The 20,465-nt window shown below is 34.3% G+C and overlaps 3 protein-coding genes, 1 long non-coding RNA gene and 1 pseudogene across 5 annotated transcripts; 2 read left to right on the top strand and 3 right to left on the bottom strand.

Annotated features, from left to right (window-relative positions):
- Nucleotides 1-1,014: 1,014 nt before the first annotated feature.
- On the top strand, nucleotides 1,015-4,884 carry LOC130941435 (phosphatidylinositol/phosphatidylcholine transfer protein SFH3-like). Its single transcript, XM_057869939.1, has 15 exons — nucleotides 1,015-1,082; nucleotides 1,169-1,323; nucleotides 1,574-1,823; nucleotides 1,904-2,003; nucleotides 2,101-2,367; nucleotides 2,450-2,527; nucleotides 2,634-2,735; nucleotides 3,017-3,066; nucleotides 3,232-3,331; nucleotides 3,429-3,521; nucleotides 3,627-3,737; nucleotides 3,870-3,960; nucleotides 4,056-4,390; nucleotides 4,496-4,582; nucleotides 4,685-4,884. Exons 2-15 carry the CDS (start codon nucleotides 1,278-1,280, stop codon nucleotides 4,700-4,702), a joined length of 1,728 nt encoding a protein of 575 aa, XP_057725922.1. The 5' UTR covers nucleotides 1,015-1,082; nucleotides 1,169-1,277; the 3' UTR covers nucleotides 4,703-4,884.
- Nucleotides 4,885-6,509: 1,625 nt separating this feature from the next.
- LOC130941377 (phosphatidylinositol/phosphatidylcholine transfer protein SFH6-like) lies at nucleotides 6,510-10,979 on the bottom strand. 2 transcript variants are annotated; one of them, XM_057869855.1, is made up of 12 exons: nucleotides 10,747-10,979; nucleotides 10,390-10,644; nucleotides 10,119-10,196; nucleotides 9,937-9,994; nucleotides 9,815-9,864; nucleotides 9,569-9,668; nucleotides 9,378-9,482; nucleotides 9,130-9,249; nucleotides 8,196-8,331; nucleotides 7,698-8,071; nucleotides 7,519-7,593; nucleotides 6,510-6,771 (listed from the first exon to the last, which is right to left on the bottom strand). In XM_057869855.1, exons 1-12 carry the CDS (start codon nucleotides 10,971-10,973, stop codon nucleotides 6,748-6,750), a joined length of 1,602 nt encoding a protein of 533 aa, XP_057725838.1. In that variant the 5' UTR covers nucleotides 10,974-10,979; the 3' UTR covers nucleotides 6,510-6,747. The 2 variants fall into 2 exon arrangements, with proteins under 2 accessions (XP_057725838.1, XP_057725837.1); XM_057869854.1 differs by having other exon boundaries at nucleotides 9,937-10,038; nucleotides 10,278-10,644; nucleotides 10,747-10,973.
- A 547-nt stretch (nucleotides 10,980-11,526) lies between these two features.
- LOC130939859 (profilin-1-like) lies at nucleotides 11,527-14,057 on the top strand (annotated as a pseudogene).
- A 1,092-nt stretch (nucleotides 14,058-15,149) lies between these two features.
- On the bottom strand, nucleotides 15,150-15,623 carry LOC130939858 (vacuolar-sorting protein BRO1-like). Its single transcript, XM_057867923.1, has one exon. It carries the CDS (start codon nucleotides 15,621-15,623, stop codon nucleotides 15,150-15,152), a length of 474 nt encoding a protein of 157 aa, XP_057723906.1.
- A 101-nt stretch (nucleotides 15,624-15,724) lies between these two features.
- Nucleotides 15,725-16,707, bottom strand: LOC130942055 (uncharacterized). Its single transcript, XR_009070764.1, has 4 exons — nucleotides 16,641-16,707; nucleotides 16,386-16,525; nucleotides 16,135-16,183; nucleotides 15,725-15,861 (listed from the first exon to the last, which is right to left on the bottom strand). It is a non-coding gene; the product is annotated as an uncharacterized LOC130942055 (long non-coding RNA).
- Nucleotides 16,708-20,465: the final 3,758 nt, after the last annotated feature.

The raw sequence follows: 20,465 nt of genomic DNA, 5'->3' as shown, positions 1-20,465 counted from the left end.
CGTGTCATGACTTTCCCAAAATAGCAGAGCATCCTACCTGATTCTTTTGTTTGAACCTGTTATGGAAATGGAATGGGTTTGATTTGAATGTTAGGCTTGTTATCAAGCTAATCAGCCTAGGCCCAAGTGTGTAGTGACATTCATATAAGTTAACTTCTACATCTTTGTCAAGACCACAAAACAAAAAAAAGAAATACTTCTACATCTTTGTGTGTGTTTTGTTTTGTTGTGCCTTTTATTTATTTTTCCACTAAACTAAAAGCATGTGAAACACCCATTTCAAGAACTTATTCTAATTCCACCTTATAGCCATTGAAAATGTGATGTATGCGTTGCGTTCTGCGTGCATTATTGCCTGAATGATGGATCCCACACGATTAACACAGATCTTATTGCATCTCACTCCACCTCTTAAAAGTTAGTACGTTTTTTGTGTTTTCAACTGTCCTCTTTGGAATTATTCAGACACATTTGGAACCTTCTTTTAATGAGAAAAATAATAATTATGACTAATATGATTTGCTTAATTTATTAATATAATGATAAATGCTCCAAAATTTCAACAAAAAATTTTGTTTTTAGCATTTTCTAATTAAAATTACATTATTTGGACAAGTTATACTCTAAGATTTTAGCTGGCTAAAAAAACCTATACGTGCTTAGCATAAATGTGCAATGCAATGCAATGGAAAGTATAATAATTAATTAATGATGATGATATGATGAGTTGGTCATTGTTCAAGAAAGAACTGAGTGCCATGCATCTCGCTCGCCAATGCCAACGCCAACGCCAACTCCTTCTAAAACAGTTTTGCCTTTGTTCAAACTAACTAATTAATTTTGTTATTACACTGATGACTTTGTCAATATTTATAGTATATCAGATGAAATCAAGAGTCAAACACACATTAAATGATATCAATCAATAAATATAATTATAAGTCTAAAATTGTCTTGTGTGTGGTTCAACCAACCTGGCTCCCCGTTTTGGCCAACTATCCTTTCAGATTTGTTCGGATGATCATGATCTTAAATTTGTGTTTTTCTCTTCATTTGCAACTCCTACATTCTGGTAGGGAAAGGTATCTATCTCCTATCATTCTATCTTCTTCTTCTTCCTCCTCATCTTTGTTGTGTTTCTGAAAACATGTGATTCATGGCTATGCAGGTGCACGCGAGGGCTCACATATTGTGGGGGCATTTGATAGTTGTTGTGCCTTAGGGGCTCTCATCCGTGTTAAGCTTATCAATTATCATATTTTCATAGAACCCAAATCATGAGCAACACTATAGTATGCCCTTCTGATCAATCAATCAAACAGGGTGAGTCTAAATTACATTTCTTGCATTTCCATACCAACAATGTTTGTGGCTTGATCATTAATAGATTGATTTACATAATGGAATTTCTGGTTTGTAGATCCATATATTATATCATAGGCATATGAAGATCTTTAATTAGCTTGTGAATTTCTTTCTTTCAAGTTTCAATAAATGAATCCTGTCTTTGATTAAGAAACACAATAAAAAAATAATTTCAAATTGTTTTTTGTTTCCCTTGCTGCATTCATAGGTCCAGAAAGTGAGTATTCTGATGAAGAAAGGAAGAAAAAGCTTGGTTCCGTGAAGAAGTTGGCAATTAGTGCCTCAAAAAACTATAGGAATTCCTTGAAGAAGGGACGACGACACAGCAGGGTGATGTCGGTCTCTATCGACGATGAACTTGATGCAGAAGAGTTGAAGGCGGTCGACGCCTTTCGCCAAGTACTTGTTTTGGAAGAGCTCTTGCCCTCAATGCATGATGATCATCACACAATGCTAAGGTAGCGACATGGTTTCTTGTGCTTCAAGTTATTTATTTTTTTTAGTGAACTACTTATAATTTTCTTGCATGATGATTCAGATTCTTGAGAGCAAGAAAGTTTGATGTGGAGAAAACAAAACAGATGTGGGCAGATATGCTTAAATGGAGGAAGGAATTTGGAGCAGACACTATCATGGAGGTATTCTTATATATGCAAAAAAATTAAAATATCTTTCTACTATATGTAATTTATTTGTGTATACTTTTCTAAACAAAAACATTTTTATGTTGCTAAGAACTTTGAATTCAAAGAAATAGATGATGTTCTGAAATACTACCCACAAGGGCATCATGGAGTTGATAAGGATGGAAGACCTGTTTACATTGAAAGATTGGGTCAAGTTGATTCTACAAAATTGTTGCAAGTAACAACTATCGACCGTTATCTTAAGTACCATGTAAAAGAGTTTGAGAGGACCTTCAGAATTAAAATGCCAGCGTGCTCTATTGCTGCAAAAAAGCACATTGACCAAAGCACAACAATTTTGGATGTGCAAGGAGTGGTATGTATAATAGTAATTGCTACATATGTTCTGCTCTTCTGAACAAGTTTCATACAATAGCTAACTTAGCATGCTTTCTCAGGGACTCAAAAGTCTGAACAAAGCTGCAAGGGATCTCATTCAGCGTCTTCAGAAGATTGATGGTGACAATTATCCTGAGGTATTGCTTCATTTACATAGACATGTTATTTGTTTTATATTCCCTTAGCTTAAATAAATAGCCTTCTAAAATTTTCCTCTAACTAAATGTTTCTTTTCACATATAGTCCCTGAACCGTATGTTCATCATCAATGCTGGACCAGGATTTAGGCTCCTGTGGAATACCGTTAAGACATTCCTTGACCCCAAGACCACCTCAAAAATCCATGTAAATATTTTTAATATATTTAATTTATACCAAAATTGATTTTTATAACATCCTCACTATCAGAATACCATGCTTGAGTCATGATATTGCTGATGGCGATGATATTACGGTGACTTACCTGTATAACTACTATATATATGTATATAATTATATAAGTGAATATGCGTAATACCTTTGCTATTAGTGATACCATGACTTAAACATTGTCTTCTGATAGTAAAGATGTTACAATTTTAGCTAAGCTCATGAAAACTCAAACATGTTTATGATGCATTGTTTAGGTGCTAGGTAACAAATACCAGAGCAAATTGCTTGAAATCATTGATGCCAGGTTAACCCCTTTTTTCTTTTATTGTTTTTTCATTTATCATTTCATCCCATATTCATTTCTACAGAAAACAAGCTAAAGGCAATCTCTGTCACATATTTTAGAATTTAGAAGTACTAACTCACTTCCATGAATAACACACGATTGTTTTTCTGTTGTATTTGCCAGTGAACTTCCAGAGTTCTTGGGTGGCACTTGTACTTGTGCTGATAAAGGTGGTTGCATGCGTTCTGACAAGGGACCATGGAATGATCCAATGATCTTTCAGGTATAGTTCACTGCTAAAAGATCAATTTCTTTACTCATATTTCATTATAAAGGGGTGGGGGAAAAAACAATAAAAACTGTTCCTTTCAATGACTTAGATGGTACAAAATGGCAAGGGCAGATACAATACAAGAACCTTATCTGGGATAAATGAGAAACCACTTTCAGAAAATGCGGTAACACAAGAGCAGGTACTGAAAATAATTTGTTTTGAAAACTCTATGTATTTATTTCATTTGTGAGAACCGTTTTTATTACTTTGAACTCTTTGTGTTTTCGCCAAAACAATCTTAAAGGGATTCAAAGAATCTATCTTAAAGGGATGCCAAGAATCTGTTCTTGTAGCTCCTACTGAACACGCTGCATACTCAAAAATAGTGGAATCTGAATACACTGCTTTTCCAGAAGTAAGTTTCCTATGCTTATATCAGTAATTGCTTCCGTGATCCTATCGGAAAGTAAAAGGACAGTGTAGAATACATGATAGAATGGAAAATAAATTTCTATCATATTAATTAATTTCACTCTATATATGACAGGCCTTAAAGCAGTACAGTGTGTATAAGTATGAAGACCTTGATCCATCTTTGAAGAAGTTAGTAGACACTAATAAATATACACTTTCCACAGGTATTCATTCTTGATAATATAAGCAGCAATTTTTTGTCATTAACAGGCAAGCTACACAGAGATTATGCATTGTTTTTTTTCTCCTCCTTAAACAGCTGAGAAAACTAAACTTACTAGTCAGTTAGTTGGTGGACTAATGGCCATTTTCATGAGTTTTATAACAATGGTCCGCTTCACGAGGAACATGCCAAGGAAAATCACAGAAGCAGCCCTATATGGTGGCGCAGTATACTATGATGGTGCTATGATGAGAGCCCCCAAAGTATCAATTAACGATCACATGACCATGATGAAGCGCATGGCTGAACTAGAAGAAAAAATGAATGCTCTCAGCATAAGGCCAATCATGTCACCTGAAAAGGAGGAACTACTAAACAGTGCTGTAAGCAGAGTTAGTACTTTGGAACAAGATTTAGCTGCAACCAAAAAGGTGATTATAGTCTTTCCTTTATAGTTTATACTACTTGAATTGAAATGACATGTTTAGTTAGATGGATAGCTTCATGTGCTTTACTTCCTTTGTTGCTGGGTTTAGGCACTTGATGAAGCCCTTGCTAAACAAATTGAGCTCCAATCCGAAATAGACAAGAAAAGGAAGAAGAAAAATAAGTTGAAGAAGTTGGTACGTCTTATTATATGCTTTAATTTATATAAACGTATAAAGTCCTCTCTATTTTAGTGCTTTCACTTACACATACACATCTTTTGGGTTTTTTGCTTTCAGTTTTGCTACCGTGAGTGAGGTGATGCCTTATGGGGTGGTGTTGCTCTGAGAGCTCCAGAGCTTTAAAGTTAGGGGCTTCGTTACGTCATAGGATGTCTTCTTTGATCAGTTTACTCCTTTACCAATATTTTCTCTTGAGCTTTATACATTACCTGACCAGCTCAAATGTCTGTACATTATGAAGTGTGCCTATTCCTTGACAGTTGTGTATGTGTTGTATAAAAATAATAATATAAATATAACATAAACAAAATGTCCAATTTTTAGGTGAAAAAGAAAAAAGATTAGTTTTGTTTGCTTTCCAAGTTATTGTGGAAAAAGATCAAAACAAATAACGTGTAAGTTAATATATAATAAGCGGAAAATTTTTTATAGAGTAACAAAACATGATTTCACAGATTAGGTAAGACTAGACTGCATAGCTTCATAGGTTAGTATAAACAACTATTTCTAGATGTACATTTTGTATTCAAGTTTCAAGTGGATAAGGAAAAGTATAGGAAACAATTCTCCTACAAGCTAAGAAGTACGGACATTTTAATGAATTGTCGCGTTCGTATGTTGGACATATTTTAGATATGATATTTATCGATATGTGTGTCTGCTGTATTCAATCGTGTCTTAATAAAAAAATAAAAAATTTTTTTTGGACACGCCTAAACACACTTAAATACCATCACATGTCAGCATGTCCCGTTTTATTTTTAATATATATTCTTAAAATAAATTTAGATATAGTATATATTATTATTTATTAAAAACAAAAAATATTTTAAATATTTGATATAATTAAAATAAGACATTAAAAATAATTAAAAATTTTAATTTATATTTTAATATCAATAAAATATCAAAATATTATTACGATTTGTCTAAAAAATACTTTATATTTTATATGTATGCGTGTCCCCGTGTTATATAAGATTTTAAAATTCACATGTCGGCGCGTCCCGTATCGTGTCGTGTCCCGTGCCCATATTAGTATCCGTGCACGTGCATCATAACCTACAAGCCAACATAAGCCAACTCTATTATAGTTTAAATTTTATAAATAAATAAAAATTTAAAAATCAAAATTCAAAATTAAAAAAAATCTTTTTACATTTATCCTAATCACATTTATAATACACAATAATAACAATTCATAAAAAACCTAATCTCTTTCCATTCACTTGAAAACAGTCAAATCTCTCCATCCACAAACCCACTGTCTCCACGCAGTTTTCGATGCTGCCACCCACCGACCACCGCCGCGGCCCCCATCCGTTGTGACGCAGCCACTGGCGGATCCCATTCGCAACGTGCGATCAACTACTCCGATACATGGCGACTCCTCCATTAGCGATACGCAACTTCCATGACTTCCTCCTTGCAACGCGCCACCGCGAGTCCCTCACTCTATACGCAACGTTGTCCAAGATGTCATTCGGTCACCCTACGGCTCTTCTTCTTCTCCTCCTCTTTTTTGATTTTGAATGACTTTTTAACTAATTTTTTATGTTTCTTTTTTTTAAATTTCGGATGATTATTTTTATTAGTTTTAAATGATTCTTTTTTGTATGTTTTTTTTCTTAGGATTTGAATGATTCTTTTTTTTATGTTTTGTATATTTTTTTTTAAGATTTGGATGATTCTTTATATTATGTTTTAGTGTTTTTTTTTTAAAAAGAAAAATTAGAATTTACATAATAAATAGTAAAAGATGAATTAGAGTAAGAAGAGATAATTGATAATCATTAATTTTGTATTTGTTAAAAAATAAAATTTAAATAATCAATAATTAATAATAATTAATTAGTATAGAGTGCAATTTAAACATGTCTGTTAACTTGTTATTGTCTATACTTCTGTTAGTTGCTTAGCAGAATTGAGCGGATAAATATACATATAACTGAAGCCATGCATTTTTGATTATTTACTCCATGGTACACTGGAACAAAAATAAGTGGTAACTAAGAGTAGTATACAAAGATTTAAATCATGTGCAAGGTCAAATACTCCTTATATGCTTAAACAAGTGTGTGCTCAAAGAAGCATCTGGTTTGGCGGAACGTCTCTTTCTATCAGCACCAACAAAACTTCTTTTTCTGATAAAAGACAATAAAACAAAAGAAATAATTATATGCATGAGGTAACTCAGATGAATTATTATTTAGATTGCAATAAAATAAAGAATAATAATCTAAATCAGTTTATCTAGTTTTTAATATCGGATACTTTACTTTTTTTCAATTTCACAATAAATAAGATAGTTTCTATAGTTTATCTTTATTAGACAACACAATCTATTTTAATTTGATTCATTAAATTGAAATGACTATTTTAAAATTGAATATCATTATGGAGCTAATAGAGTATTTATATAATGTGTACAATAAATTATTTATTTGACTCAATATAAATTAAAAAATGAACATCCAGGATAAAATACTACTAATTTCTCAAACACAATACACTCCTATTATTCAGAATAACCATCCGAGTACCATGGATAATAAACATCTGATATCTTACTAAATCGAATATTTCTATACCTCATTATACATATTGTACAAATATTCCAGTGGCTTCCTATACTTCCTCTTTAAAATTTTATTTTAAAATTTTTTAGAAACCATTTTATTACTTTCTAAACTTTTTAAAAATTATTATGTACTTCACCCTTTCAATTAAATTAAAAAATGATTACATTGTCTAACAAAAATAAATGTTAAAAATTATTTTATATATTTTAAAATATGAGAGACTAAAAGTATCCAATTTTAAAAACCCTTTGGATAATTATCTCTAATAAAATTGACTTATTAACGAAATGCATGCCATTGCCAACTTACCTGAAACTTGGCTTCAACTTGACGATCAATGTAATCAAGCAACTCTTGTTGCCTAATTAACGCTTCATCCAGAGCCTATGAAAAAGTCCATTCAATCCAAATTCTTAGCACAAACAAGCCTGCTCTACTGATTCTTTTGTCCTTGTATCTTTTATATATATAGCAACATAGAGTTGTACCTTTTTAGTAGCACTTAACTCTGCTTCCAATGTATCCACGTTGGAGACAGCAGCATTTAAAGATTCTTCTCTGTCACGAGGCATCTCAACCTTGTCTTCAAGCTCACATGTCCTCTCCAACATGGAAGGAAGAACATTTTCCTTTGTATCTGTGGAACTTGATGGTGTAATAGGAAGCTCCTTGTTTGTTGCATCAAGAGTGGACTCTAAACTACTATGATCAACATTATTAGATGATGATATATGAGGAAGTCTCTTGTTCAAACGGAGTGCAATTGAACGGAAGCAAGTAAATAGAGTAAACAACAACACAGTTATTAGCTCTATCCAAATCTGAGCTTCATTCCTTTCTGGAGCTCCATCTGTACCTCTACCTGTATCCCAAATTTTAGTTTGGTTTCTATGTACATTTTTGCACTCTACATTTTTAAAATGTGTAATTCATAGTGAACAAGTAAAATGAATTCTATTTTTAAATCAAGAGGTTTAATTATAAACCTTTTAAAGTATAAGAACTTTGTTGAGATGGATTCTTCGAAACTGCATCCACGAGTTTGTCCACCATTGGAATAATGCAATCATCATACCCAGACAAGTTATTTATGCCATGGCTTGACGTTCCAGCTACCTTAGCCTGGCCAAATTAAATTTTTTGGAATATGGCAAAAACCATATTAACTTATCTGTCTATAATATATATTTATATAGTATATAACAGCTAAAATCAAATATTGTTATATTATTAAGAGAAAGATACATAATATTGTGAGGTATTGCTGTATCATTTTAATAATGAAGTTGGTATATATATTTTTTTATTTAGTATTTTCTTCTTCCTCCTTTAATTTATACATAGTACGTAATATTAACATTTTTTCCTTTATTTATTCCTTCTAAGGTGATTAACTGATAATAGGTTACGAAAGATAAGTTAACAGTAATAATATTTATTAAAATCTAATTTAAAAGATAATCATTAAATCAATTCTAAAAAATCATAAAAAAAATTCATAGGTACTAATTTGTTCCTTTGATACGAATAATCATTGTTTTATAAAGTTCTAAACTTAAATTTATTATAAAGATAGAAAAAACTCAAACAAAAGATAAGAAATTTAACCTTTTGTAATTCTAAAATTTCTCAACAAAAGAGTGTATTATTCTTTTAATAAAAATTACCACAAGTAAATAATTAGTTAATATATGTAAGTAGTATTTTTTATTAAACACTAAGTTTTTTAAATAACTAAACAATAATAGTTTTAATACTAATTTTTAAATGTTTTTTATTAAATAATTTCTTATTATATACAAAATTTAATTTATTTTAGTCCTGTGTAAAGGGAAGATGTAAGTTGAGTTATGCATTTAAATGAATACACAAATATAGAAAGTTAATGGAAACTTGCATTTACAATTAGTGAACACTTACTTCTTCATGAACAGGTTTCAAACTAAGGTTCGAGTAGCAGTTATTCATGGCATTTGGACAAGTTATATCTTCATCCTCTGAGCTTGATTCAACTATGGTTGTATCGTTGACTTTTACATGCTATAAGGTTGTAGGTAAACAAAAAAAAAATTAAAAATAACTATATACAATTAAAGGAGATAGTGAGAAAGAGTTTATTAGAAAGCATGCTTCAAATCTTTTTGGATCCTCTTAGTACAACCAATTACCAATGGAGGTCGAGTTTTGGCTTTGGCATATGTAATGACTTTATCTTCACTATTTATAACCTTGACTACTTGTCTTGCCAATTGTGCTTCTCCATTGAAAATCATCTGCAATTAACTGTTAGAATAATTACAAAAGAATAGTAAAATATTTCTCAGTGACTAAAACGTATATATGTACAGCTATAAATAACCTTCAATATATCAGGGTTTCTCCAAGGGCCTTTATCTGATTTAAGGCAACCTCCATGCTCAACACAACTGCAGGTCCCCCCTAGAAATTCTGGCAATTCGCTTCATCAAGTGCACAAAATATTGAGTATTATATATATATGCTATAAAGGATACGTAAAGAAAAAAGAACAATATAATAATGAATTGATTATAGAAAAGAATAATTAATTACAAAGATTCGAATGGAGCGAGTGAGTATAGTATACCTGGCATCAATTACTTCAAGTAATTTGCTCTTGTACTTGTTTCCAAGAACCTAAATATGTTTTTATAGAATTGAATCAACAAGCAGTGATCAATGAAGTCATCAGCAACTTTACAAACTTACTTGAATCTTTGAAGTTGTTTTGGGATCAAGAAAAGACTTGATAGTGTTCCATAACAGCCTAAATCCAGGACCAGCATTTATAATAAACATTTGGCATAGTGTCTGTATCATGAACAAATTAATATAAATAATAAAGATAGTTTGAAATTCCAATAACTAGCTAGCTACTACTGGTGTGAAACCTCAGGATAATAATCAGCATCAATCTTGAGCAATCGTGTAATGAGGTCTCTTGCAGGCTTGGTAAGATTCTTAAGGCCCTGAAAATTATTGAAAGTCTCATGTTTATTATGAGTATGGTAATAAGCAGTGAATTTCAGATCATCATAAAAGGAACATACGAGGCCGTGAACATCCAAGATGGCAGTGCTTGAATCTATGTGGGTGTTAGCAGCAATGGAGCAAGCAGGAAACTTGATTGCAAAAGCTTTCTCAAACTCGTAAACGTGATACCTGAGATATCTATCGAGAGTTGTGACTTGCATGAGTTTGTTTGGATCAACATTTCCGAGTCTCTCAATGTAAACAGGTCTTCCCTCCTTATTAACACCGTGATGGCCGTGTGGATAATACTTCACTACTTCATTTAACTCTTTGAATTCAAAATCCTCCATGATGCTATCAGCTCCAAACTCCCTTCTCCATTCCACCATATCCCTCCACATCTTCTTTGCCTTTTCAATATCAAACTTCCTTGCCTTTAGAAATCTGTAATATGTATGCATATGTAGTATGTCAAATAAATTAAATAATTATTTAAGTTCATATCTCTCTCTATATATATTCATAGTAAACGTATATTTGCAGCACCTTAGCATGATGTGGTAGTCATCATATTTTTGAGGAAGCAATTGGTGAATAATCAAAACTTGGCGAAAGGATTCAACGGCATGCAGCTCCGAAACCTGACGAACATCTAGAATGTTGACGGAGCTCTTTCTCTTCTTGTTGGACCTTGAAGACGCCATATTATCCATTAGAGTAGTTGTCACGTCAGATTGAGAGCTCTGATATTCACGATTATTATATATATGCATGGATCCGAATGGAATGATAATTAAAATTTATAAAATAATTGTACAAGCAACTCTATCTCGTTTGTAGGGTTTTTCTTCTTGCATTCTTTTTTGAATTTCTTGGCTTTCATTCCACTGGAAGGGACGGGGTAGAGACTTTGTCATATTCTGAAAGGGTTTTACTCTTGTGCAAGCAAACTACTCATCACCATTATTTTATGGGCGCCGGATAAAGACCCAAGAAATTATTTTCAAGATATATAATTTGCAAGATATACACATAATTATAGGGCTCAATTTTTTAGTTATGAACCCGTGAGTGTGCTTTGCCCGGAGATGGAAACAGGGAGTGCTAGACGAGAAGGGGGGACAACTATATATATATAGGTGAATGCTACCCTACCCTCTCTAAAGTAACATGTAAGTTACCCTCTCTCATATGTCATATTTTAATTGGGTGTTTATTTTAATCTTAGTTACTTTAATCTCATGAGAGTTAATAATATCTTGAAAGACGGTGAGACAGAAAAAGAAAATGGAACACCCAATAAGACGGTGATACTTAAGAGACACAATGACGACGACAAATGAGTGGGGAGGAGTAAACGCAATTAGAGAGGTTGGAATATCTTTTCTGAAAGAATGATTTGGAAAGAGAAAATAAGACACCCAATGAGACGGTGATACTTGGAAGGCGTAACGTCGACGATGAAGGAGTACAATGGGAAGGAGTAAACGCAATTAGAGGGAGTTGGAGTACCTTTTCTGAAAGAATGATTTGGGACGATAAAATAAGATACCAACGAGACCGTGATGCTTGGGAGGCATAATGAGAACGACGAAGGAGTAGGGAGGAGTAAACGCAATTAGAGAGAGTTGGAGTACTTTTTCTAAAAGAATGATTTGGGAAGAGAAAACGAAACACTAATGAAATGGCAACGCCGATGAAAGATTGGAGAAGGTAACTCAGGTTAAAATAAACCCCCAATTAAAATGTAACACATCAGAGAGGGTAACTTACATGTTAATTTAGAGAGGGTAGGATAGCATTCACCATATATATATATATATAGAGAAGGGTAAATTCTACTTTATCCTTCCTATAATAACATGTAGGTGATTGCTACGGTACGATAATAAATTCATACGTACCGATACGTTTAAAATATGGACAAATAACAATAAAACATGTGGAATTTATTTTCCACGTCAGCATTTAATTTTTTCTTTTCTAAATATATAGTATATCACCATTTTTACTAAAATACCCTTTTAATTAAATAAAAATAAAAATTATTTATTTATTTAATTTTATAAAAAGACTTAAACATCCTTACTTACTTTATTTGATTAGACAAAAATATCCTTTTAAATTAATCAAATTTTAAAATTCAATTAATAATTAATCCTAATTTTATAATTTTAAATAATTAAAACAACAAAACAAAAATATATTAAAAAAACAAAAAATCAAAATTGTTCTTCATCTTCTCCAATTCTCTTTAACTCTTGATTATTGGTGCCCCCTAAAGAAAAGCAGTTAAAGACCCAAACCAAAGCGACAAAACCCTAGCCCGGCCGCTGTCTTCGGGTTCTCAGCGCTTCCGCTTCTTCCTCTTCCCCTGTCCGAAACCAGGTAGCTCGGCACGTCGTACCCATTCTCGCTGGCTTCTCTGTTCGTGGCTTGGAGCAGTTCGCCGTCGGATCACCGCTTGCCGTCGTCTCGCCGGTTGCCGTCGTGGCAAACCTACGTCGATGACCACCTTCTCTGCGAAATTGAAGGCAACCACCTCTCCTCCGCCGCAATCGTCGGCCAAGACGGCAGTGTTTGGGCTCAGAGCTCTAATTTCCCTCAGGTTATCTTTAATACTTCTCAATTTCTCTCTCCAAAACTCTCCTTCTTTCTTAGTGCTTTGTTTTCCAGATTCATCTGTTCTTTTTTTTTTCGTTAATTTTCCTCCGATTTATCAGATTTGATTTGCATGTGACATACTGACATATCCTATGGTTTTGGTGTTAATTTGATACATTCGCGCTTTAACCATAGCTGTTTAGTTGTATCAACTGGAGCTAATTGATTAATTTTTCAGTTTCTTAATGTTTCACTTGTTAAGTGCAATTTATGCTATAAATTAAAGCTTGGAGAGAGTCATTAGGAATGACTTGGAGTTTGGACTATGTGATTATCTGATATGAGATGCATTCCTTTTTATTAGTATGTAACAACATAAGATCAATCATACACTCGTTATTGTTATATATGAAATCGGATATTCACATCACTTGTGCAAGTAACATGTGGCTGGGGATTTCAAGTGTGTTTGGTTCATAGCACAAGTCAAGTGATCCTTGCAATCTGAAATAGTTTTAGTTGATCTGTTCTTGATTGGGCTTTTGTGTTGTGCAGTTCAAGCCTGAGGAAATTACTGCTATCATGAACGACTTTGCTGAGCCTTGATCGCTTGCCCCCACCGGGTTGTACCTCGGTGGCACCAAATATATGGTTATACAAGGTGAACCCGGCGCTGTCATTCGAGGGAAGAAGGTACTAACTGTTTCTAATTATAGCTTGAATTTTGATTGCACAAGTTCATCAAAGAAAATACAACAATCTATGATAATGTGAATCTGCTAATCTGATTGAGTAAATTTATGATGTAATCATGGATTCAAATTGTGGTATGTGACTGCTTTAGGCCATAGCTCACAATGAATCAGCATCAGCGTAAAACTCATTGCTGCACCATGTCCATACCGTTGTTACCTTGATGCTGGTTTTGGCCATTGGTTGTTAAAATCTCAGCTTGTCCTTGTCATGCAGGGTCTTGGTGGTGTTACCATTAAGAAGACGAATCAGGCGTTGATCATCGGAATCTACGATGAGCTGATGACTCCAGGGCAGTGCAACATGATTGTTGAAAGGCTGGGTGATTATCTCATTGATACGGGTCTTTAAGTCTTCTTTGTTATTTCATGTTATCTGCTTGCTTATTTCACTGGCTCCTATACAAGGCTTCGCATCGATTTGCCAAGAGAATGCTCGATTGTAGTGTAATAATATTAATTAATGGTTATTCAAAGTCATGGGATCTGCGTCTAGGGAAGAAGTTATGGTGCTTGAGAAGTGAATGATAAATATAATCTCTGTTGTTGTGCTTTTTAGCGGGTATCTGTATACATTTTACAAGTGGTTTTAATGCTACGGGCATAGATTGGCATAACTTTCTAAAACCTTATATCTCCCATCCTTTTTCTTCTCAATTTTATCTATGCCCAAGGAATATAATGTTATTATCATCACTGATTCACGGTTCTGTTAGCATCATAGTATATTTCCTTTTACTCTTGGAAGAAATGTTACACCTAATAGTTCTCATCAATTTTGAGATTTCTAAACTGTGTTCTTGGGGTGTCAAATTATGAGTGGAGAAAATGGAAAGGGATAGAAAATAGGGACAAAGAATCTCAATCCATTGGCTATGGACTTTTGATTAAAGTCTTATGTCTGCATTGTGTCTCCATTTAAAATTTGACACATGCATAAATTTCATCTCCGTTTTCGCCAAGAATTTGGCACTCAGAAACAAATAGGATAGAAACAAATATTTGACTATCCACAAGTACCAAAATATTCATGGCTTGACGCGCACAAGTTTTCTTTAACCTCAAGAACCAGATGAATTTTTTATTAAACAGGGTTCAAATAAGATGTTCCCCTTAGGCCTTAACAACATAGTCTTACGATCCAACAATTTCCTTTGTTGAGTTTACGGAAATATACAACATAAAAGTTCACAAGGGACAATCCACATAGTACATTCTTTTAGAGACAAATAATCCCGAACATGATACTACTCATCACCATAAAAGAGGGTAAGAAATCTTTGAATATGTAGTGATACAAGTATATGTTTTCTGACGAGTTGGCATGTATAAATGGGGGAACCCCACTCTGCATAAAGTAGAAAATTGGAAATAAACCAACTGTACTTACAACATTTTTTGTATAAACTATTCACAAACCAATGACAATGCAAACTAACAAAATACAAATCCAGAAACGACCCAAAAAGTACATACCAATTCTCCACGCTGGTCTAAAGCTTCAAGATAACAGTTATATCTAAATTCAATTTGTTGAGGAGATAGCTGACGGAAAGAATAATCTCTCTTATTATAGAAGACGGTTGGATAACACTATTGCTGCTTATAGTATCCACCTTGATGAGGTGGAGGGTATGGAGATGGAACGGTATATGGAGGCCTGGGAACAGAACCAGGTTGCTGAGCCGGCGCATTATAGTATGGACCACGCCATCCAGGATATGCAGGTTGGCCATACTCTGCTGGTGCCTGCTGATGAACCTGATGGGGTTGGTATGGAGCGGCAGATGTTGGTGGAATGTGGTATGGAGGTGGAGGCTGATGCGCTACTGAACCATATGAGGGAGGGGGATGTCCGTAGGAAGAAACCGGAGGCTGCTCAGGTGGTTGATAATAAGGTGTTTGGGGACGAGGATCTGTTTGTTGTGTACTGGGTCTTTGGTTTTGGCTTCCAACTGGTGGGTAGCTACTACTAAAAGCACCTGAGTTTTTATCTTGGAAACTCAGACCAGCCACTTGTCTTTGAACATCTTCAATCATTTCTCTGCACTGGATGTTCCTTGTCATTACGAAGTCATTGCTCTACTGCTTTACATTTGTGATCGCATCCTATCGAACAGAAATTTGCATAAATAGCAAGTACTTGTTTTCAACCATATATTTAATCATACTCAGATAATTTCTTGCATAATAGAATTCAATCAACACATAGTTGATAAGTTCTAACCTGCAGAGTAACATAGAATTTTAACCCTTCATTAATGTTGTCTTTTATCTCTCGAAACTTGGCTATGGCAGCTTCAATCTGCTTATTCACGTGAAGCTGAGATATTATAAGGAAACCATGAAAAGATCAACCATCAGACAAGTAGGGTGACTACACCAAAAAAAAAAAAAAAGAAAGGGTAGCATTCTGTATGAAATAATAAGAGCCATTTCAACTATTACCACTGAAATAGAAAAGAAGGTCCATTAATTAATGCATCAGTTTAAACAATTTTCTGTTGCTGGTTAATATTCAGTTTTGTGTACATTAAAATCAGATTCAATATTGAGGAGAACAACCAAATAGATATACCTTTATAGTCTTCAAGATTGAAGAGAGCCGAGAATTCATCATTCTGAGCCTGTAAACAGAAGCAAACGGTTGTTAGAATCACATGATTGAAGATTGTTGCTTGCTCACAATAATCAATGTAGTAAGTAAAAAAGGAACCCCAGAAAATTTTGTATTAAAAAAAAAACCACCAAGACAGTTTGGGAAATATTTCTCTTAGAAAGTTCTAATATGCATCAATTCTTTTTAAGCGAGCGCACATAATGCAATACCTGGATCTGCATCAACAGTTGCTCCTGTGCCTCAATATTTGAGCTATTTCTTCACAAATATGGTCATATTTTGCTATTTCCTTCTTAAAGAGATCCTCATGAGAGCCAGTGGATGTCATCAACTTTGGTAATATATCATCCTGAAGATATTTTTAGAAATACAAGCAAAGATAAATAGTACATGTTATAGATTCATGAATCACGGATTACATAGGATGGAAAAAATTCCACAAGAAGCATCCTAATCAGGTGTACCTTTCTTTTCATCTCTTTAAGCATGTCTTCAAGACCAGCCCTTTGGGCTCCAAGAGTTTCTACTTGCCTCTGAAATAGCGAGCACAAAATTTGATAAGAATTATAAACACATCTAATGCCAATGTTGTAGTCATTTTTTAAAATTATAACCCTATGAAACAATTAGAACATGTATTACTAATATTCCTTTTGTAAACTGAAATCCCTTTTCCTACTGCTAACTCTAATCAATACTCCATTGTCCCACAATATGACACAGATAGGATGAACTGAAGGACTGTAAAACAAAAATATTACTGAAATTGCCAATATAGAAAAAAATTTGTCACATATACCAGAAAATTCTAAGAGAAAAATAACAGTCATATCAATTATTGATTCAAGAACTGGTAGTGAATCTTATTCTTTGAAAATCATAATACACAATCATAAAATAACCATAACAGGACCAAAAACAGCAACTAACCAGGCTCTGCTTGAGAGATCCCACAATAGCATCTTCATTTTGATCTAAAGACATAATCGGCCTTGCCAAGGTTGGAAGTGCGGATTCAATCTGGTAAAGTGCATAGGAAGTTCAATGACTGAGCAACATGTCCTAGCCACACCAAGAGCCAAATGAATCATAACAAATAGTACAACAATTTACCGGGCGGGCATCAAGGATTGACATGAATGCCGAATTTTCTCTAACCGAACGCTCAGGGTTTAGGGTTGGGTTTTTGAGTTCTATACTTCTTTCCAAGTTTTCAGAGGGAGAAAGGGCCAAAGGGTATCTATCGAAGAGGGGTTTTTGATTTCTGAATCTGTTTTTTTTTTTTAATGAAGAAATAAAAACGACGGCGTTTGGAGGCCTTTCGTTTTGAACCGGTAACACTCCAAAAGCCGGGCTGGTCTAACAACTGTTAATTACTGGCATAGGGCTGGTCTAACAATTGTTATTTTATACTTGTAAATAAGGTTCTAAAAACCGGACCGATCATCAAATTGCTCTAGTTACTGGTTTATTGGTTTATTGATCCAACCGGTCCAACCGATGATTCAACCGAAAAAATTGCTATAGAATAAAATAATAAATAAATTATAAATAAACATCTTAAAATATCTTCCAAATTTAAAACACTACACAAAAAATCATCAACCAAATTCATATGATCTTATCAAAATACAAACTCAAAAGTTAAATAGTAAAAAGAAATATCTAAATATTAAATTTTGACTTTGAGGGTTAACAGGATCACTTAACAGTTAACACTTCAGATTCTAATTTAAAAATGTCAGGAGATAAAGGATTATCAATTTCAAAAGAATGTTGAGATAGAAAATGTTGATCATTCTATGGTATTATGCTAACTGAACATGAACCTGAACCTTACAAGATGACCTTTTCGGTTTAATCTTAGGCAGCGTTGCGTTCATCTATTGTAAAAGAGCTCTCTTAGCAACAGATTCTTCTTGCTGAGCAAGCCATAAATGGGATCTAGTGTTGTTTCCAAGTTGAGGTATCAACATAACAAGTAGTCATTGAATAAGAAAGCATAACATATCACCAACTACCTATACACTTTGGCATTTATCTTTATGAACTGATCTATACCTTTTATTTAAAAAAAAAATTGTATCTAGTACTATTCTAATACGTGAAAGTTGGTGCTAGATTTTTTTACCTGTCAACGAAAACAACACACATTGGTATCTGCTTGTTTTTTATTTGTGCAATCATCAAACAATTCTGCTAGACTCCCTACCGATTGCTACAGATAAAGAGCAAAAGAGATCGAGTATGGTACAAGGATGCGACTTGCGTTGGATTTGATTCTAAGGCCCCACAACTTGATGCTGCGTAATGTCATTGAATCTGCTACTAGGAATTACAATAAGTATAAACAAAATGAGTCAAACAAAAATTAAATAATTGTAATTGTCATGTAGTCATGTTTAGTTTATATTAACTACTAAGACTTGTTAGTTTCATCTCTTTTACTTAAAAAATTATTATGCACTATATTTTTTATGGACTCTTGTTGAAAATTAATGTTTCTGTCTTTCGTTCGATTTTAGTTGAATTTAGATGAAGCTTAATTTTCACTCTATCATTTAGATTCATTGAACCACTTCTGTATTGTAAGTTGAATTGAAAATTTGATACTAAAATATATTAAGCATTTTAAAATAAAAACAACAGGAGAGAATGGTTATAATCTATCTTCTGAAAATCGGTTCGGACCGGCCGGTTGAACTGGTTGAACCTTGAACCGCTACAAAAAACAACTCGGACAAATGTTAAAACCCCAATTTCAAAAACCGCAATTGAACCGTCGAACCGGCAAAGAACTGGTCGGTCGAATCGAACCGTCACCTGGCCAGATTTTTGGAATAAGGAAAAAACGCAGTTCTGAAAACGGTTCGAATCGACTAGTCGAACCGGTCAAATCGTGAACCGAGGGAAAAAGCGGTTCGGACCAAGATTTTAAAAACCAGTTCGAACTGTGAACCAGTATAAAAAACGAATCGGTCATATATCAAAACCGAAAGATTCAGAAACCGTCATTGGACCTCGAATCGGTCGAGAATTAGTCAGTCGAACCGAATCAAGACCCGACCGATTTTCTAAAATTTTCTCAAAATGGTGTCGTTGGTTAGAGGAACGTAACCATGGTTCTAAAAACCGAACCGGACCGATCGGTTCAACCAAAATAACTGAAATCCGATTATCTAACCGGTTCGAATAAAATTAGAAACCGCTTGACAAAAAACCAATAAAAACCGATCGAACGACGGTTAACCGATAAACTGACAGAACCGTCCGATTTTTTAGCGGATTTTTGGTTTGAAAGTAATACTCCTAAACTGCGTTTCTCTTTAAAAAAAAAAAGAAAAGAAGAAAAAAGAAGGAAAGGCTAAACTAAACTAAACGAAGCTGCTGAACCCTAAATTAGTCACCTCCCTCTCTACCTATTTTTCATCCCTCTTCTCACCCCCCTCTCACCGCTCCTCTCTTTCGGCGACCCACCGTCCGGCAAGCTGACCACCATTCTTACCTTCCCTCTTCTCTTCTCGCCTCTCCTCTTCCCTTCGAACGCTTCTGCCCCCCCAGCTCTCGTCACTGCCACAGAGAGAAGCTGAATCTCTCTGCTCTGCATCGTTCCGCCGTTCGCGCCGCTCTATGCGCCGCCGCGAGCTCAGCCGGCCACCACCAACTCTGGGCGGCACTACTTCTGCTCTTCTTCCCCTTTCCATTTCCCAGTCTGTCTCTACTACATTCCAGGTCCCTGCCTCATCCCTGCTTCCTGCTCTGTTTCTTTACTTTCTTTTATTAATTCTGTTGTTATTTTTAGTTAGATTGCTGATTAATTCTGTTTGTTAGGATAGATAGATATATATGCTGTTAGGTAGCTAGGTTGTGGTTAGAGGATTCTAGGCCTGATAATTGCTCCTTTCTTGATTATCCAACATGGCTTAATACTGCTTGTTTGCTGAATGATGTTGGTGTGATCATTACTGTGCTGTTTCTGTTTCATGTGACCTGATTCTACCTGCTACCCTGCTGAACTGTACTTGTGAAATTAAGTTTGATGCTGCCTCTGTACATGCAATCCATGCTTTTCTCATGTTAATTGCAATTTTTGGATTCATGTGCTTATATTTTATCTTATTTATTTATTAGCTCTGAGGGATATTTCTTTGCATTTTGATCATTCCCTCTTGATGTGGGAGTTCTAGTGCAAGTGGGGTTTTCCCTTTTTTCTGGGATTTTGAAGTGGAAGTGGGAGTTCGAGTGATTTGGATTATACCCGAGAGAAGGGGCTGGTTGATGCAGCTTTT

Source organism: Arachis stenosperma, chromosome 7 (assembly GCF_014773155.1).
Source record: "Arachis stenosperma cultivar V10309 chromosome 7, arast.V10309.gnm1.PFL2, whole genome shotgun sequence".
Classification (NCBI taxonomy): domain Eukaryota; kingdom Viridiplantae; phylum Streptophyta; class Magnoliopsida; order Fabales; family Fabaceae; genus Arachis; species Arachis stenosperma.
The sequence above is the reverse complement of the archived record's forward strand: the minus strand, read 5'-3'. Positions and strand labels throughout refer to the sequence as shown.